This window comes from Centruroides vittatus, unplaced genomic scaffold (assembly GCF_030686945.1).
Source record: "Centruroides vittatus isolate TY-2023 unplaced genomic scaffold, ASM3068694v2 contig_2604, whole genome shotgun sequence".
Lineage (NCBI taxonomy): Eukaryota > Metazoa > Arthropoda > Arachnida > Scorpiones > Buthidae > Centruroides > Centruroides vittatus.
The window spans coordinates 669,817-690,558 of NW_027121655.1; the positions used below are offsets into that span (position 1 = coordinate 669,817).

Here is a 20,742-nt window from a genome sequence, read left to right on the forward strand (position 1 = left end):
ATGTTTGCGTTGTTTCTTTAATTTGGGTGTTATGTTGTTTTTAGTGTATTGTGTCAGCCTGCCTAATTGCTGTCTAATGTCATTTATTTGTGTTTCTATTCTTTTCTGCCAGGCAGGCTTGTGATAGAATTGTGTTTTCTGTGTATTTGTCTGTGATTGTACTTTCAGTCCATGGTGTGTCACTACTGTGACTGCCCCAGCATAAACTAATGTATGAATGTCTGCGAGTGTAGAAATTGAATGAATGTAGTGTGGTAGTAAGTGAGTGTTTACATAATTTAGTGTTTTTCCTACTACCTTTGATGTGTTTATTTTTGGTATTTGTGGTCATTGTGTAGGATCTGTGCCTGTATATTTAGTGAGTGTTTCCTGAAATATAAGTGAGAGCGTATTAACAAATCTATGTCTACATTATCAGTGGTGGATGAGGAAGTGTCTGTAGTATTAATAGTGGTGGTTGTTGTGTGTGTGCTGTAATCAGTGCTTGTTACTGGATTATCCTGACAGGTTACACAATCTTCATTAATGTTAAATGTTTCTGTCTGTTGATGTATTTGATCAGCAGCCTGTTTGATAAGTTCAAGTGTTGTTTGTGGGATAAGGTTGTTGTGTATAATTGTTCTTTTTTGATCAACAATCGTTTGTTCAGTGACAGTGAGGTGAGGATATTGTTGTGTGAATCTATGGTGTAGTTGTTGTCTGTATGCTGTCATGTTTGTTTTGAGTTTTGTGATGGTGCAGTAAGTACGGATGAGAAACTCGTTCATTTCTATTGTCCATTTTATCCGTTGGCGTGGTTTTCCTGCCTTTGTTGTCTGTGGATGCATTGCCACAGAAACACCAAGGCTGGGTTGGTTTCTCACATCTGTTGAGGGCATTGCAGTAGCCATACTTGGGCCGGTGCTGCTTTCACCACCGGTAACCAAGGGAGACTGTGGCCTATTTTTCGAACGTGAGCCTCTGCCTAACTTACAAATGCAGACCTTGTTAACTTGGGTGACGTCCGAGCCGGCATCACACTTTGATCTGATTACTACCACGATAAATATCTTTACAGAATGTGGGTGTGGTCACTCTTAGCTTCATTTCTCCCCATAGACCTTACTGGCATGGGTGTCCCTACCAGGAGCTTGTGCTCCAGCCTGCATTGTCCTATGGATCAGTAAAATTACTGGGCTCTCCCACCACAATCAGGTGGTGACCACAGGATCATTATTATTATTATATGGTTTATTATATACATATATTTTTATTATTAGAAGTTATTTTTGAATGATATACTGTAGTTTTTAAAAATTGTTTTTCTTAAAGCATTTTCAGAATTGTAAACAATAATTAAGTCACAGTATTCATATATTGCCATAGTGTACTATTGCAAATGTATACAATTACAATTGAGAGGTATTACTTATGAATAATTAATGATGGTTATATTGCATCATCATAGTTTTCAGACCTTAGTTAATTTAACAAGATTAAACTAGCCACTGTGATTACTTGCTGAATTGATCAATAAACCTTTTTTTAACAGTGGGTGAAGTTTAAAGAATGTTATCATTTTCAATCTGGTTATTAGACCATCTGCAGGCACGGAAAGTTGAAAGCGTTGGAAGATTGGATAGATCTCCATTGTTTACTCTGTTGGGAACTATCTCATCTTTCTTCCAACACTTGCATCTACTTATAGTTGTCTATACCTGATGGCCTGTTAACTGGGCCAGAAATGTTAACATTCTTTAAATATAGCAGAATTAATCAATGAATTTTTAACATAGTTATTTTTAAAATATATTGAAAATAAGATACAAAAGACGAGAGAAAATTTTGAGGTTCAAAGGATTCTTTGCAATTATCTTATATCTATAGTTTTCTTATCTACAGTATCTTGATGCAAAGAAAATTTTGATATCATCTTAGTTTGAAATGAATTGATTTAATACTTCTGCTTTGTTATTGTGTGTTAATTATTTAATATACCTTCAAAAATCTTTCGATTAATATCTTTGACTCAGTTATAGAAATGTTATGTTTTCAGTTCAGCTGCAATTTAGCTGTAGGCTGTACATATTTCACAGAATAGCCTATGTTTATATGAAATATTTTAACTAAATCTCAATATTGATGATAAAGTTTATCAATATGGAGAACTTAATTCACCATCTCTATCATTACTTTTTTTTTTGTTGTAAAAAGTTGAAATTAAAAAGTTACAAAACAAAAGATAAGATTTATTAATTTAAATTTTATATTTATTGATTAAGAATACAAATTTTATGTAGTTAATATAATAAAATTTTTAATATTTAATTTTTGTTTAAATTTACTACAGTATAATATTAATTTTAAAATAAATATTATTATTTTGAAAAAAATATTGCAATTTCTTATAGGTTTTGCCCACTTGGAAAAGTAAACGTGGTGGTAGCTTAAATCTTAAGTTTCGAACTAATGAACCAAATGCCATCCTTCTATATAATGGTGATACTGAAGGAAATTATTTTGCATTAGAACTACTAGATGGCTACACATTCTCATTATTAAATCTGGGATCTGACACTGTTAAAGTTCAAGATACCTCTTGAAAAGTTGCTGATGGTCACTGGCATACAGTCTCTCTTCATAAAACTGGAAAATCAGGAAGAATAACTACTGATGAATATTCAGTAGATTTTACAACTTCAGGTAGAAAACTAGTAACCATTTATTTCTTTTTTATTAAATTAAATGCAATTGTGATATAAATTTTATTCTTTTATATTACTAATCAAACATCCTTGGTTATATCGTTAGCTTATATATGCTGGAAGAGGAGATTGGACTGAAGGTCCAGGTAGCATGGTTGGCAACGCATCTGTATAGTGGGCAGGAGTTGCAGATTCGAGTCCCGCTTCAGGCCGATTCTTTTCTTCCAGTAATTCTAAAATTATTATTTAAATTATTTAATAAATTTATAATTATTAAATTTATCAAGAGATGGCGCCTAATGCCAAACTGTCTATTAAATTATTAGTATTATAGCCGTTTCTGGCCCGATAATATTCAGCTTTGGTTGATGTATATCTTCTTTTAAATTACATATATTATTTTTATGTTGTAATATTTCACTTTTATCAATATTATGTACACCCATACCTCACTTTACGGCCTAGATAAGTTCCACGAAACTTGGCCGCAAAGCGAAAAGCCGTATAAGGAATCAATTATTCTAATACAAATTCATACAAGTTCAATGGGATTGGTTCCAAATTTGTTAAATATGTAACATGGTTTATCAATCAAAATGCATTTTATCTTTTTATTTCATTTAAATCAAAAATACATACATAACAAGTATATACTTTTGTACATAAAATAATAACTGACTCCAAAAAGCAACAAATTTTTTAAAATGGCTTTAATCTGAAGACGACGAAGAAATGGTAACCTGCAGATCACTGTTGTCATCATTTTTCTCTGGTAAGGATGGGCCTGGCTTAAAAAAATTGTTTAACGTTGTTTGTCTTGCTGCCTTGTCTATTTCGTTCTTCAGTGATTTATAACAACTAATGGCTGAGTTAATTCCTCGAGAAACTTTAGCGCTACGTTCGACGTCAAGATCGTTTTTCAAGGAGGATGTTTATTCCTTGTTCGAAATAGGAAAAAGCTTTCGACAAATTTTTTGATGTTAGCTGTTTGGATACAACAGGCTCTGTCTCTTCATCAAATGCCGGTTCTGCTTGCAACTGAATGAGTTCCTCATGTGAAAGGGGTTCCCTATCAGCTTCAAGTAGATCAACCACATCACGTTCGTTCAAACCTTCAAAGCCGAGATCATGTGCTAGATCCAAAATGTTTTGCCTAATTTCAGGAAGGAAATTAACTTCTGCATCAGTACTTTTTACACGTTCTGGCCATATTTTTTTCCAAACATGGTTTATTGTTGTTAATTTTAATTCCTTCCATGATTCACTGATGCTGTCAACAGCATCCTTGATGTTATAGTTTTTCCAAAATGTTTTAATTGAAGATTTACCATTGGTTTCCTTTATAAGTTGTCGGAAAGTTTGGCGTAGGTAATATGCCTTAAAAGTGGCTATCGCACCCCGATCCATTGGTTGGATCAGAGCTGTTGTATTTTTTGGAAGGTACTCAATCATGACATCTTTAGATAGTTCGGATAAATTAGTAGGATGCCCTGGTGCATTATCCAAAATTAGCAAAGCCTTGTTGCTTAAGTTATTGTCTCGCAAATATTTTTTCACTTCTGTACAAAAGTGATTTTTGAACCAATCCTCAAAAGTAGCTTTAGTCATCCAAGCTTTCTTGTTGGATCTCCATAAGACGGGTAATTGATTTTTATTTATTCTTTTAAGAGGCCTTGGATTTTCGCACAAATATGTTAAAAGTGGTTTTAGCTTAAAATCACCTGTGGCATTTGCACCAAGTAGCAAAGTTAATCGTTCTTTAGACACCTTATAACCAGGCGCAGATTTTTTGGTTTTTGAAATGTATGTGCGATCAGGCATTCGCTTCCAATAAAGCCCTGTTTCGTCTACGTTAAACACTTGTTCAGGTTTATAACCACCTCTTTCAATAATTCCCTTTAAAATGTTGGGATATTCCTTAGATGCGGCCTCATTGGCACTAGCTGCTTCACCTTTCATTTTCAAATTATGCAAATTAAATCTATTTCTAAATTTTTCAAACCATCCTCGGCTTGCTTGGAATGTGACATCTTCAGCAGTTTCATCAGTATCTCCATTCTTCAAATTTTCGAAAATACTCAAAGCTTTTTCCTGGATAGTCATTTGACTTGTTGGCATTCTCCATTTGTTATTGTCCTCAATCCATATAATTAATAGTTCTTTCATTTTTTCCATAATCCAGTTTTTTTGGCGTGTTAATCTTGAGACATTTAAAGGTGCAGCAGATTGCAAATATGTTTTAATGTCTTCTTTTTTGTCGCGAATAGTTCGAATGGTAGATTTCGCAAGTCCCATTGCTTTGCAAATTTCAACAATTTTCTCTCCAGCTTCTATATGACTTAATACTTCTAGTTTAGTTCCTAGCGTGACTGATTTTCGGCATCTCTTTTATCAGTCACCGAAGTCGATAATCGTTTCAGTGGCATTTTGTCTAAAAAATAATGAAATTGGTCCAACGACCGATCCCATAGAAATTCCATTTTTTTGGCGATAGAAATCTGTGTGAATTTTAAAGTAATTATTTTTAAATATAAATTCAATAAAACTTAATATATACTCAGGTGTATTAAATTTATTTATCTTCTCGGTGTGGGTTCCTGACCGTGGTGAGGGGACCTCCCAGAGATGGTTTAGTAACTTTCTTTACCATCCCTGGGATCTGAACGCCCACCCACGTTTTTGCCGTGCGTGGTGACCCGTATGCTGGAAAGGGGGATCCTGGTAGTTGAGGGGCAACATAACGTCCCCAACACACTGCTTTGGCCCTGCTTCAGATAAACGGGAGGCTCAAATCAGGCTCCGTTTGAGTCAATCGTCTGGTCGTTGAGTCATTGTTAACCTCGGCTTGGAGTCAACCGATCGATGCAGACTGGGCAGACACGTCAGGCAAGATGTGCTCTTCTTGACTGCATTGGGAGGGTATAGCTCCTGGGAAACTCTGGTGTGACGGTCTATGGGAGTCTCCCATGTTACTGCATCCCCTCGTTGGGCCTCATGGTGGGTGGGGTCACTAGAAGCCGAATCATTATTTTTTAATCATGGATTTCGCAAAAATAAAAAACTCAAACGAGCCAAAAAATGTAAAAATTTCCAGTACGCCAGCGTACTTAATAGTTCACGCAACTGGTGACAAACCTTTGTCTAAAGCTTTCTTTTTCTTATTCAAAAATTGTTTTAATCGACTATTGGAGATTTGAAAAAAATTCAGAAATTAAGATCAGGTGATTTACTGGTGGAAACATCCTCCCCAGAACAATCAGCAAAACTTCTAGAAACAAAGACCCTGGGAGAAATGGAAGTCACTGTCACCACTCACGGAAGTCTAAACACATCACGTGGGGTGATATCTGAGATTGATCTGGTGTCCGAAGACAAATCAGATATTCAGATTGGTCTTTCAGATCAAGGTGTCGTTGCTGTCCGGCGCATTTCCATTCGTCGAGATGGCAAGTTGATACCAACCAAACACCTGATTCTTACTTTTAACAAGCCTACATTGCCATCCTTTATTACAGCAGGATACCTACGTTGCTCAGTTCGTCCATATATCCCAAACCCGCTGCGTTGTTTCAAATGCCAGTGGTTTGGACACTCACAAACATCCTGCCAAGGAAAAAGTGCATGTGCACAGTGTGGGACTGAAGGTCACGACAGTACGGAATGTAAAAGTACCTGTTCACACATCTTTGCAGTTCACACAGCATGCTGTGTGAACTGCAAAGATGCTTATCCTGCTTACTACCGGAAATGCCCTGCATGGCAGAGAGAAAAAGAAATACAGCGTGTAAAAACAGTCAACAACTTACCCTACCCAGAGGCACGTCACATGATCACTTCAAGTGCACCACTGAAACAAAAAACATTTGCTGCTGCTCTGAAATCCACAAAGACATGTGGAGTTCAGACAGAAATTTCTGTTTCCCCAAAGGAATCTCTCACTCGCCATGCAAAATGTTTACTGATCCCATCAAAAGAAACACCAGAAAAGGAGAATATAAAACCAAAAACACCCTTACCTAAAACAGGAGAAACAACAAGAAATCTGGGTTCTAAAAAGGCTAGTAAGAACTTATTAAACAAACAGAGAGTGAAAGCAGTTCTCTCTAAATCTAAAAAATCAGAGGCTCAATCTGTGAGTTAGTTCTCTGATATCTCTGATGAAGAGAATAATATGGAGGTGACACAAATAATGTCACCTTCAAAAGGAAAATAATCTGTGAAGTTAAAGAGGGATACCTTTACAAAAATGCTGCCTCAACAAACACATCATGGATTACAAAATAATTCAATGGAACTGTCGTGGTTTCTGCAACAACTTCTCCGACGTTAAACACTTGACATCATCTACCACATCTCTGTGCGTGGCACTCCAGGAAACACATTTAAAACCTGGAGAAAAAATTTTTTTAAAAGGATTTGATTTCTATAGCAAAGATAATGGCAGCCACACCCGTGCCAGTGGAGGTGTGGCTATACTGGTTTCAACCCCTCGGTGTGGGTTCCTGTCTGTGGTGAGGGGACCTCCCAGAGATGGTTTAGTAACTCTTCTTTACCATCCCTGGGATCTGAACGCCCACCCACGTGTTTGCCGTGCGTGGTGTCCCGTATGCCGGAAAGGGGGATCCTGGTAGTTGAGGGGCAACATAACGTCCCCAACACACTGCTTTGGCCCCTGCTTCGGATAAACGGGAGGCTCAAATCAGGCTCCGTTTGAGTCAATCGGCTGGTCGTTGAGTCATTGTTGACCTCGGCTTGGAGTCAACTGATCGATGCAGACCGGGCGGACACGTCAGACAAGATTTGCTCTTCCTGACTGCATTGTGAGGGTGTATAGCTCTTGGGAAACTCTGGTGTGACGGTCTATGGGAGTCTCCCATGTGACGGCATCCCCTTGTTGGGCCCCATGGTGGGTGGGGTCACTAGGAGCTGAATAGTTATTTTTAAACATGGATTCAACAAAATCAAAAATTACAAGGACTGATGTATTACCAGCAAAGGAGGTCAGTTCATCTAACCAACCAACCTACCTAATAGTACATAGTACTACTGAAAAACCTATGTCCAAGTGTTCCCCTTTCCTAATTCAAAAGTTGTTTGAATCAACTATTGGGAATTTAAAGAAAATACAAAAGTTGAGGTCAGGGGACTTACTGATAGAAGCAGCCTCCTCTCAACAGTCAGCAAAGCTTTTAAAAATGACATCTCTAGGAGACATAACAGTCACCATCACACCACACGCAAGTTTGAACTCATCACGTGGTGTGATATCTGAGATCGATCTGATGTCTGAAGATGAATCAGATATCCAGATCGGTCTTGCAGATCAAGGTGTCATTGCTGTCCGACGCATCTCCATCTCGTCGTGATGGCAAGCTGATACCGACTAAACATCTTGATTCTCACTTTCGGAAAGCCAACATTGCCATCATTCGTTACTGCGGGATATCTTCGATGCCCAGTTCGACCATACGTTCCAAATCCGCTGCGTTGTTTCAAATGCCAGCGATTTGGACATTCCCAGACCTCCTGCCGAGGCAAAAGCTTATGTGCACAGTGTGGAACTGAAGGCCACAACAGTACTGAATGTAAAAGTACTCCACACTGTGTGAACTGCCAGGATGCCCATCCTGCCTATTCTCGGAAATGCCCTGCATGGCAAAGAGAAAAAGAAATTCAACGCCTAAAAACAGTTAACAACATACCTTACCCAGAGGCTCGGCGCATGGTCACTCAAAGTGCATCATTACAACAAAAGACATTTGCTTCTGTTTTGAAGTCCACAAAGACATGTGCGGTTCAGACAGAAATTTCCGTTTCACCAAATGAATCTTTCACTCGCCATGCTAGATGCTTGTTAACTCAATCTACAGATACAGAAGTAAAGGAGAATATAAAGAAAAAAACACCCCTACCTAAAGCAGGGATAGTAACCAGAAATGTGGGTTCTAAAAAAGCTAATAAGAACCCACTGAACAAACAAAAATTAAAATCAGCCCTCTCTAAATCTAAAAGATCAGAGACTCAGTCTATGAGTGAGTTCTCTGACTTCTCAGATGAGGAGACTAATAAGGTGGTTACACCACCAAACTCGCCTCCAAAAGGCAAATCGGCTGTAAAACTAAAGAGGGATACTTTTACAAAGAATGCTGCCTCAACAAACACATAATGGATTACAAAATAATCCAATGGAACTGTCATGGTTTCTTGCAACAACTTCTCTGACGTTAAACACTTATCATCTCCCAAATCTCTCTGCGTGGCACTCCAGGAAACACATCTAAAACCTGGAGAAAAAATTTCTTTAAAAGGATTAGATCTCTACCGTAAGGATGACGACAGCCACAACCGCGCCAGTGGAGGTGTGGCTGTACTGGTTTCAAATTGCATCCCGTCCTTACCGGTACAAATAACAACAGGGCTGCAAGCTGTGGCAGTCAGAATTTCAATTGGCGTAACGCCAATTGAAATTCTGACTGCCACAGCTTGTCACAGTTTGTTCCATATACTTGTTACCAGATGGCAGAGTCAATGACGATGAATTGGATGCCTTGGTTGAAAAGCTGCCAACTCCATTCCTTCTACTCGGTGATTTCAATGGTCACAATCCAATGTGGGGCAGTCTCGACATCAATCGTCGTGGCAGGGCCATTGAGAGATTTATAGGCAATCACCAACTGTATATATTTAATACCGGAGAAGTGACATACTTCCATGCCCCAACAAGAACATTCACTGCCATTGATTTATCATTAGCTAGCTTAAACTTGTTTTCAGCATTTACATGGGGAGTTGGATCTAATCCACTGTCTAGTGACCACTTCCCAATATTTTTAAAATACCGAGGCAGAGAAAGCTGTGAAACAGCCTGTCCACCACGCTGGAAACTTGAAACAGCAGATTGGCCTGCATTTTCCTCTTTGGCTAAAATCACTGAGGAAATGGTCAATACTGCTGATATCAATGATGCAGTTGAAGTTGATGTTATGTAGAAACCGGAAAATATAACTAAGTATGCGAATTAATTTGATGTAATTATTATTAAGTTCAAACAGGGTATTGTCAAGGTCAGAGCTTGACACTGACACCAAATTAACATGCGATTGTTTTTTAAGCTCAGATAGATATTTTTCATCGAAGGAAGTGTCGATGGCATATTCATCCTGACGTTGAACGGTTGGTGCTACTTGAGACTGCACTCCACTCCACCATAATTCCATGGATAGTAGATCTTGCGGATTTAAACCCCGAGAAACTACATCTGCAGGATTGGAGTGGGAAGTTATATGTTTCCAGTGGCAGCCTTCAGTAATAGATTGGATCTTTTCCACACGATTCGCAATAAAGGTCTTCAGGCGATATGCGGGAGTGTTGATCCAAGCGATGGCAATAGTTGAATCTGTGTGTAGGATCACTTCAGCTATATCCATTTGCAGACATGAGCGTACTTTTTTGACAAGTTGAGACAGTACTAGACAAGCTGATAGCTCTAATCGAGGGATTGTCATAACCTTAAGAGGAGCGACACGAGATTTACTAGCAATAAGTCGTGTCTTGCCAGTTCCATCTTCCTTTATGCAATGCATGTAAACTACTGCTCCATAAGCTGACTCCGAGGCATCTGCATATCCTAGCAAGACAGCCCTTTGAAGTGGATCTGTTAAAATATATCTAGTGATCTTAAGATCGTCCAGGGCTTTCAAGGACGACACAAAGTTCACCCAATCATAGTTAAGGTTTTCTGGTAGAGTATCCTCCCAGTCGAGCTTACTGAGCCACAGCTTTTGTAGAAAGATCTTTGCTCGAGTTATAACTGGTCCCAGAAGACCCAAGGGGTCATAAAGTCTGGCGATGACACTCAATACTTCTCGTTTTGTATAAAGCAATTTTTCTGGAATCGATACCCTGAATATGAACTGATCTTCAACCGGCTTCCAAATAATGCCTAAGGTTTTTACTGTTGGTTCCGCACTTGAGGAAAAGCAATGTTCCTTATTTTCTGGTGAACTACTGTTCATCAATTTCATTGAATTAGAGTTCCATTTGTGTAGTGTCATTCCACATGTGCTCAACATGTTGCACAACTGAGATTGTAGTTCGAGGGCAGCATCGAAATCTTGCTCACCTGACACAATGTCATCCATGTAGACATCTCGTAATATGGTTTTAGAGGCCAGAGGATATCTTGCTGCTTCATCGTAAGCCAACTGCTTAAGGGTTCTCACTGCCAGAAAGGGAGCACTGGCGGTTCCATAAGTCACAGTTTTCAGTCTGTAGGTGACTGGCATCTCTTCTTCCTCGTTCTTCCAAACAATTCTTAAGAGATCTCGTTGCGAGGGCTCAATTAGAATTTGACGAAACATTTTCTGGATATCTGCTGTAAAAGCGTACTTGTATTTTCGAAATCTTGTCATGATCTCGAAAACATCTTCCTTTACTTCACCTTTCAAGAGATGATCATTTAGACTCAGCCCAGAAGTTGTGGGAGCAGATGCGTTGAAGACTACCCTTAACCTTGTAGTGGTTTTGTCTGGTCTAAACACACCGTGATGCGGAAGGTAGTAACATATATTGTATGCTGTCTGATCAGCGGGAGGTTCCTGCACCCTTTCCATGTGGCCCAAGTCCAAATACTCCTTCATGAAGTTCTGATATAACTCCTTTAATTGTTTGTCCCTTGATAGTCTCTTCCACAATTGATTCAATCTCTTCAATGCTAACTTCCTTGACTCTCCCAAGTTTTGTATTTCCTTGGTTGCCATCTGCACAATGTATCTCCCATCTTCATTACGTCTGTGAGTTCTTTGATAATGATCTTCGCAATACTCTTCTTCTTTACTCATCAAACTTGGAGCCTCTGTAAGAGTTTCTATTTGCCAGAACCTTTGTAAACATTTATCGATTGATTCAGACTCTGATATTAGTCCACAATATTTATCTTGATCATTAGAGTCTGTGGACCCAGTAGCGATGTATCCAAAAACTGTGTTGCGAAATGTTAGGTTATTGTTGCACGATAGACGAATTTGATCGTTCTTGACTATTTCAAAAAATGCTTCAGCTCCAATAAGCATGTCAATCTTGCCTGGTGTAGCAAATCTTGGATCAGCTAACTGACGGGGTATTTCTGTTTTGCTGACGTGTAGAGAGGAAACCGGAAGTAAATCCGTGATCCTTGGCACCACTAAGAACTCTAGCGTCTTAGAAAAGGATCCATTACCGTTTATTATTGTAGCAGGCAGCTTAAACTTGACCGAGGTTTTATTTCCGCTTATACTAGAGACTGTGAGGTCGATTCTTTCTTGCGGTGTGCCCAGACGACTTGCGAAATCTCTAGTTACGATATTTGACATACTGCCCGAGTCCAATACTGCGCGCGCTTGAATGCTGGCTCCGGTAGTATGATTTAAAACCCAAACCATGGCTGTCGAGAGAATTACTGTCTTATTTCCCTTGTCAATACATGATAGTGAGTGAGGTATACTCTCACGAAACTCTATTGCGTCGGGATTAAGATCCTGCTTGGTTGAAATCGGTTTGCTGTCGATCACTGGTGCATTTGAACCAATTATAGCTTGTTTCTCTTGGTGCAGTAATGTATTATGTCGCTTTCGGCATATCTTACAGCAGCTTTTGGAGTTACAATGTGATAACTTATGCCGATCACTTAAGCAATTGAAGCAGAGGTTGTTTTTGGCCACAACATCGTTTCTTTGGGAGACTTCCAACTGTAGAAAAGAATCACAATTGTAAACAGGATGATTCTGCTTACATAAAATGCAACGAGACATAGAATTGTTACATTTCACAAATAAGTTTCTCGGTTTAACTCTATCTTGATTACACCTTGGCTTCACGAACGTGGCCTTATTAATATTTTCTAAAATCTGAGAACGCTTTTCCAAAAATGAAATCAAATTATCTAGCTTAGGAACGTCATTCGAACTAATACTGAACTCGTACTGTTTTAGTGTCTCCTTATCCAGTTTCTGAAGTACAATGTTTAGAATTAAGATATCGGAGAGCTCATTCCTTTCATATCCCAGGACCTTTAGAGCTCGCATATTCCGATTCACAAGATCAATTAAGTTCCTCAAACCCTTTGCTGACTCATAAGCTAGTTTTACAGAGTCCAGAATCGCATTAACATGGGTTTCTACTATTAATTTCTTGTTTTCGTACCTCTCTTGTAACGCTTGAAACAATGAAGCAAATGAATCATTTAACGTTTCTAAACTCTTAGCTTCCCCTATGAGAGCAGCTTTCAAATAATGTAGTTTCTGTTCAGCCGATAGTTGCTCGCTTGACGAAATGATATTATCAAATTGCATTTTAAAGTTACTCCATTCTTCATATCTTCCAGAGAATTTCGGTAGAGGAATCTCTGGTAATTTAATATTAGCGGAGTTATTTCGACCTACGGGGGCCTGACTCACCATAACGACGGACGAATCTGCTTCTAATCGTTTAATACGAGACTGGATCTTAAATTTACAACTTATAATTTTGTCCTCATATTCTTCACTATTGACTATCTCAGTGTCATAGTCAGTTGGGCTAGTAATGAGGCCCTCAATCTCCCCGTTTAACGTTCTCAACGACTCTTCCTTTCGACTAAACTGATCCAATATTTCTAGAAAGGTTTCTGTCTCTCTATCGTCGCTTTCAACTAGACTATCGACTTTACTAATTAATCTCGTCACACTAGCTCTTATCGAAGCGCGTTTTTTCCTTAATTTCTCGAGCTGATCCATTTTAAACTCTCTACCACGTGTAACGGACAAATAAATTCTTCCTACCTTGGATAGGCGACTTAATGAGGTTTGAACTCAATCTTATTTGCTTGCGAAATTGTCTCTTTTCTTCTCATCCGCCTCGACGGACCAGATGTTTGTCGATCTTTAATGGACTGTATAAATATGAAAGAAAACACTTGCGGTTTGATAAAAGTTTAATGCGGTTTGCGGGTCGTTACACAAGAACAAGAAAAAAAAACAATATGGCTGACGCCCTTGGCCGTTACTTGGCCGTTACAAAAAACTCTCGTCTCCAAACGTTTTTTAATTATCATTTTTTCTTCTCACAAAAAATACGGTGGCGCTCGAGTGCTGTATAATTATGCTATTTTTTAAGTATTAATTACCTGTTTTAGGAATAACATTTGAAAATTTTTTTAATTTTGCAACAAAAAAAACCATCCATGTTGTGAACGTGAGGACTGTACTTTCTGGTCAGTTTTAATGAAGGATGGAATCTATATTCTCGATACCTAAAAAATAAATTATATGAATATAAACCATATATAAAATATCAACATACATATAGGGCGTCCCATAAGTAAATAAATTTATGTCTTAATAATTATGTGCAAAATTTATAAGAACGTCAGAATAACCTAATTAATTTGAAGACTGTTAAATTGTCTGTTGTTGTTTTACAATTGAGTTTTATAAACATTTGTCTGCAGGGTGCTGTATAATTATGCTATTTTTTAAGTATTAATTACCTGTTTTAGGAATAACATTTGATAATTTTTTTAATTTTGCAACAAAAAAACCATCCATGTTGTGAACGTGAGGACTGTACTTTCTAATTAGTTTTAATGAAGGACGGAATCTATATTCTCGATACTTAGAAAATAAATGATATGAATATAAATTATATATAAAATATCAACATACATATAAAGCGTCCCATAAATAAATAAATTTATGTCTTAATAATTATGTGCAAAATTTATAAGAACGTCAGAATAACCTAATTAATTTAAAGACTGTTAAATTGTCTGTTGTCGTTTTACAATTATGTTTTATAAACATTTTTCTGCAGGGTGCTGTATAATTATGCTATTTTTTAAGTATTAATTACCTGTTTTAGGAATAACATTTGAAAATTTTTTAAATTCTGCAACAAAAAAACCATCCATGTTGTGAACACATGAGTTTTACTTTTCTGCAGGGTGCTGTATAATTATGCTATTTTTTAAGTATTAATTACCTGTTTTAAGAATAACATTTAATAATTTTTTTAATTTTGCAACAAAAAAACCATCCATGTTGTGAACGTAAGGACTGTACTTTCTAGTCAGTTTTACTGAAGGATGGAATCTATATTCTCGATACTTAGAAAATAAATTATATGAATATAAATTATATATAAAATATCAACATACATATAGAGCGTCCCATAAATAAATAAATTTATGTCTTAATAATTATGTGCAAAATTTATAAGAACGTCAGAATAACCTAATTAATTTGAAGACTGTTAAATTGTCTGTTGTCGTTTTACAATTGAGTTTTATAAACATTTGTCTGCAGGGTGCTGTATAATTATGCTATTTTTTAAGTATTAATTACCTGTTTTAGGAATAACATTTGAAAATTTTTTTGATTTTGCAACAAAAAAACCATCCATCTTCAGCTTCAGCTCCTCTATTCCCATCATTCTGTTATTAAACTTGTTAAACAAATATCAAGCAATGGGATCGGTTATTGTATATTTAAAAAACAATAATCTCTAAAAAATTGTAAAATTTCTTAAAAATAAACGAGTTTCAAAAATTAACTCTTTTCTATCCGACTTCGAAAGAGCTAAGAACTGAGATGGACACCGTGGAAATTAATAAATACTTCTTACTTTATTATTCACCATCCATACGTTATCATTCAAATTATCCAAATGCATTTCGCAAATTTCTTTGCCTCTTCAGTGGATATTACACCTTTACAACAGTGTTACATTTATATTCTATCAAATTTTCCCAGCATGCATCTACAGATAACCCGGTATTCAGATTGATGACATTTGCATAATTTTTGATACAATAATGTTCCGCGATACGTCTTGTTACAATATTTTCAAATTTATATAATATTTTGATATTATTTCTATTTATGATACAATTATTATTTTTACAATGTTGATACCATGGAGATTCACTTCGTTTCAGGCGAATTGCCGCTTCATGCTCTTTAACACGTTGTTCAAGCTGTCTTCCTGTTTCTCCAACATAGATCTTACTTTCTGGGCATGTACATATTAGTTTGTAGACGACTCCTGCTGTTTTCAAAGGGTCATGTGAATGTCCTACTATTCCTCTGTTTACCACATGAATACTTTTGCTTAATCTATTTTTCTGTTCGCCCACTAAGTTGACAGAACAATTATTAAAGTTATTTTTATATTTTTCATAAAACTTTTTAATATATGGTATTTTAATGTATAGATTTTTACTTTTTTCTTCCTTTACATTATATCTACTTATTGTATAACAATTATACCACTTACGTATTACTTGTTGAGGGTAATCGTTAAGCAGATATTTTTTAAACAGATTTTCAGTTTCAAGTTCTATATGCTTCTGCAATGTCGTTCTGTTGAGAATTTTTCATAGTTCCATTATAAAAACGTTTCTCCATATACCTAAAGGACAGTATGATTTATAGTTGATTACTTTATTATTATTACAGATCTTTGTATACTTACGAAACAGTAGTGTTTTTTCGTTTCGTGTGATTGTAACATCTAAATAGTTAATTTCATTATTTTTCTCTTCTTCGTAGGTGAATCTAATATCATTGTTTAAACTGTTCGCATAAGTTTCGATGTTTTGGGCTGTGGTAATATTGGAATCATACAGGATTAATATGTCGTCTACATACCTGGCGTAGAAGGAAATACCTTGGAACTGGAAAATCTTTTGATCTAATGATGTCATGCATATATCTGCAATCTTCGGGCCTATAACGGACCCCATTGCTATCCCATCTTTTTGTCGATAAAAGTCTGTAGAAACCGAAAAATAGTTGTTTTTAAAAGCAAATTGTATAAATTCTAAAATGTAATTAGGTAAACTATAATTACTTAAACATTCTAAAATAAAGTTCCACTTAATTGATGGGTACATTGATTTTACATCCAGACTCATAAGTCTAAAGGATTCCTTATTTTGACCATATAACAAATGCGAAATTAGTTGGTCTGTATTTTTTATACTGTAGCTAGAATCTGGTATACGTTGTAAATAATTTTTTATATAATGTTCTAAATTATACAATATAGAATATTTAAAATCCACAAGAGGTCTATAAACATTTCCTATTTTATGGGTTTTAAGTCTGATATTAAGTTGCGGTATACGTATCTTGTTAAAATCTATTATCTTTTTATATTCTTGATTTGCAAATTCTTTTTTATATTTCTTCATCAATTTCATTAATCCTTTTTTGATATCTTCGGTTGGATTATTATGCAGTTGTTCATATTCATCAGTAGATACTATTTCTTTTTTCTTCGATTGTAGATCTGAATTCGTAATAATTATGAGTGCATGAGATTTATCTGCTTTTATGATAGATAATTGTTTATGTTTAAAGTATTTCGTTAATCTATTCATCTTATTAGTTATATTAATTGCTTTTTTGTCTACTATATATTGGTTATACGCACCTTTACCTTTGAACTTTTGAAGATCTTTACTTAAGTGTATTCTCAACTGTTCTTTTTCTTTTGATTTTCCCGAGATTCGCCGAATAGCACTCTCAATTTCTGCTACAACTTCAATTGACTTTGAAAAAATGGGGAAGTTCATATTATCTCCATACGACAATAGTCGTAAGTAATCATTCGGAACATCAACGTTTGTCAAATTTATAATTAATTTATTTAGCCATTCTTCCTTATCTGCTGTTGAGGGGTAATCAAATTTTTGTGTTAGTTTAATACTCTTTTTTACTTTATACTGATCATTAGTATTCTTATTATCACTATTTTTGTTATTGTCATTTTTACTGTTATCAGTTTTCTTCATTAATTTAATTTTTTTAGATAATAAATACATCTGTTTACCTTTTTTCTTTATGACAGACTTCATGATTGATCTTTCTATCTTGACTATGTCGCCATATCGAACGCTGGTTTTGATAGACTTTGGTAGTTGTAATGTTGCTGGCGTATGCTGTTCACGTAAAAAACATTTAAAGTAATTTCTGTCGATCTTCAATCTTTCCATCTTCAGCTTCAGCTCCTCTATTCCCATCATTCTGTTATTAAACTTGTTAAACAAATATCAAGCAATGGGATCGGTTATTGTATATTTAAAAAACAATAATCTCTAAAAAATTGTAAAATTTCTTAAAAATAAACGAGTTTCAAAAATTAACTCTTTTCTATCCGACTTCGAAAGAGCTAAGAACTGAGATGGACACCGTGGAAATTAATAAATACTTCTTACTTTATTATTCACCATCCATACGTTATCATTCAAATTATCCAAATGCATTTCGCAAATTTCTTTGCCTCTTCAGTGGATATTACACCTTTACAACAGTGTTACATTTATATTCTATCAAATTTTCCCAGCATGCATCTACAGATAACCCGGTATTCAGATTGATGACATTTGCATAATTTTTGATACAATAATGTTCCGCGATACGTCTTGTTACAATATTTTCAAATTTATATAATATTTTGATATTATTTCTATTTATGATACAATTATTATTTTTACAATGTTGATACCATGGAGATTCACTTCGTTTCAGGCGAATTGCCGCTTCATGCTCTTTAACACGTTGTTCAAGCTGTCTTCCTGTTTCTCCAACATAGATCTTACTTTCTGGGCATGTACATATTAGTTTGTAGACGACTCCTGCTGTTTTCAAAGGGTCATGTGAATGTCCTACTATTCCTCTGTTTACCACATGAATACTTTTGCTTAATCTATTTTTCTGTTCGCCCACTAAGTTGACAGAACAATTATTAAAGTTATTTTTATATTTTTCATAAAACTTTTTAATATATGGTATTTTAATGTATAGATTTTTACTTTTTTCTTCCTTTACATTATATCTACTTATTGTATAACAATTATACCACTTACGTATTACTTGTTGAGGGTAATCGTTAAGCAGATATTTTTTAAACAGATTTTCAGTTTCAAGTTCTATATGCTTCTGCAATGTCGTTCTGTTGAGAATTTTTCATAGTTCCATTATAAAAACGTTTCTCCATATACCTAAAGGACAGTATGATTTATAGTTGATTACTTTATTATTATTACAGATCTTTGTATACTTACGAAACAGTAGTGTTTTTTCGTTTCGTGTGATTGTAACATCTAAATAGTTAATTTCATTATTTTTCTCTTCTTCGTAGGTGAATCTAATATCATTGTTTAAACTGTTCGCATAAGTTTCGATGTTTTGGGCTGTGGTAATATTGGAATCATACAGGATTAATATGTCGTCTACATACCTGGCGTAGAAGGAAATACCTTGGAACTGGAAAATCTTTTGATCTAATGATGTCATGCATATATCTGCAATCTTCGGGCCTATAACGGACCCCATTGCTATCCCATCTTTTTGTCGATAAAAGTCTGTAGAAACCGAAAAATAGTTGTTTTTAAAAGCAAATTGTATAAATTCTAAAATGTAATTAGGTAAACTATAATTACTTAAACATTCTAAAATAAAGTTCCACTTAATTGATGGGTACATTGATTTTACATCCAGACTCATAAGTCTAAAGGATTCCTTATTTTGACCATATAACAAATGCGAAATTAGTTGGTCTGTATTTTTTATACTGTAGCTAGAATCTGGTATACGTTGTAAATAATTTTTTATATAATGTTCTAAATTATACAATATAGAATATTTAAAATCCACAAGAGGTCTATAAACATTTCCTATTTTATGGGTTTTAAGTCTGATATTAAGTTGCGGTATACGTATCTTGTTAAAATCTATTATCTTTTTATATTCTTGATTTGCAAATTCTTTTTTATATTTCTTCATCAATTTCATTAATCCTTTTTTGATATCTTCGGTTGGATTATTATGCAGTTGTTCATATTCATCAGTAGATACTATTTCTTTTTTCTTCGATTGTAGATCTGAATTCGTAATAATTATGAGTGCATGAGATTTATCTGCTTTTATGATAGATAATTGTTTATGTTTAAAGTATTTCGTTAATCTATTCATCTTATTAGTTATATTAATTGCTTTTTTGTCTACTATATATTGGTTATACGCACCTTTACCTTTGAACTTTTGAAGATCTTTACTTAAGTGTATTCTCAACTGTTCTTTTTCTTTTGATTTTCCCGAGATTCGCCGAATAGCACTCTCAATTTCTGCTACAACTTCAATTGACTTTGAAAAAATGGGGAAGTTCATATTATCTCCATACGACAATAGTCGTAAGTAATCATTCGGAACATCAACGTTTGTCAAATTTATAATTAATTTATTTAGCCATTCTTCCTTATCTGCTGTTGAGGGGTAATCAAATTTTTGTGTTAGTTTAATACTCTTTTTTACTTTATACTGATCATTAGTATTCTTATTATCACTATTTTTGTTATTGTCATTTTTACTGTTATCAGTTTTCTTCATTAATTTAATTTTTTTAGATAATAAATACATCTGTTTACCTTTTTTCTTTATGACAGACTTCATGATTGATCTTTCTATCTTGACTATGTCGCCATATCGAACGCTGGTTTTGATAGACTTTGGTAGTTGTAATGTTGCTGGCGTATGCTGTTCACGTAAAAAACATTTAAAGTAATTTCTGTCGATCTTCAATCTTTCCATCTTCAGCTTCAGCTCCTCTATTCCCATCATTCTGTTATTAAACTTGTTAAACAAATATCAAGCAATGGGATCGGTTATTGTATATTTAAAAAACAATAATCTCTAAAAAATTGTAAAATTTCTTAAAAATAAACGAGTTTCAAAAATTAACTCTTTTCTATCCGACTTCGAAAGAGCTAAGAACTGAGATGGACACCGTGGAAATTAATAAATACTTCTTACTTTATTATTCACCATCCATACGTTATCATTCAAATTATCCAAATGCATTTCGCAAATTTCTTTGCCTCTTCAGTGGATATTACACCTTTACAACAGTGTTACATTTATATTCTATCAAATTTTCCCAGCATGCATCTACAGATAACCCGGTATTCAGATTGATGACATTTGCATAATTTTTGATACAATAATGTTCCGCGATACGTCTTGTTACAATATTTTCAAATTTA

The 20,742-nt window shown here is 35.2% G+C and overlaps 4 protein-coding genes across 4 annotated transcripts; 1 reads left to right on the forward strand and 3 right to left on the reverse strand.

The window, feature by feature from the left end:
* Positions 1–3,590: 3,590 nt before the first annotated feature.
* On the reverse strand, positions 3,591–4,979 carry LOC136971558 (tigger transposable element-derived protein 1-like). The gene has a single exon (XM_067266016.1). It carries the CDS (start codon positions 4,977–4,979, stop codon positions 3,591–3,593), a length of 1,389 nt encoding a protein of 462 aa, XP_067122117.1.
* Positions 4,980–5,976: 997 nt separating this feature from the next.
* LOC136971559 (uncharacterized) lies at positions 5,977–6,825 on the forward strand. Its single transcript, XM_067266018.1, has one exon. The coding sequence runs from the start codon at positions 5,977–5,979 to the stop codon at positions 6,823–6,825; it is 849 nt and encodes a 282-aa protein (XP_067122119.1).
* Positions 6,826–8,705: 1,880 nt separating this feature from the next.
* LOC136971560 (uncharacterized) lies at positions 8,706–13,435 on the reverse strand. The gene is made up of 2 exons (XM_067266019.1): positions 9,768–13,435; positions 8,706–8,961 (listed from the first exon to the last, which is right to left on the reverse strand). The coding sequence occupies exons 1-2, from the start codon at positions 13,433–13,435 to the stop codon at positions 8,706–8,708; spliced, it is 3,924 nt and encodes a 1,307-aa protein (XP_067122120.1).
* A 5,232-nt stretch (positions 13,436–18,667) lies between these two features.
* LOC136971561 (uncharacterized) lies at positions 18,668–20,320 on the reverse strand. Its single transcript, XM_067266020.1, has one exon. It carries the CDS (start codon positions 20,318–20,320, stop codon positions 18,668–18,670), a length of 1,653 nt encoding a protein of 550 aa, XP_067122121.1.
* Between the last annotated feature and the right edge of the window lie 422 nt (positions 20,321–20,742).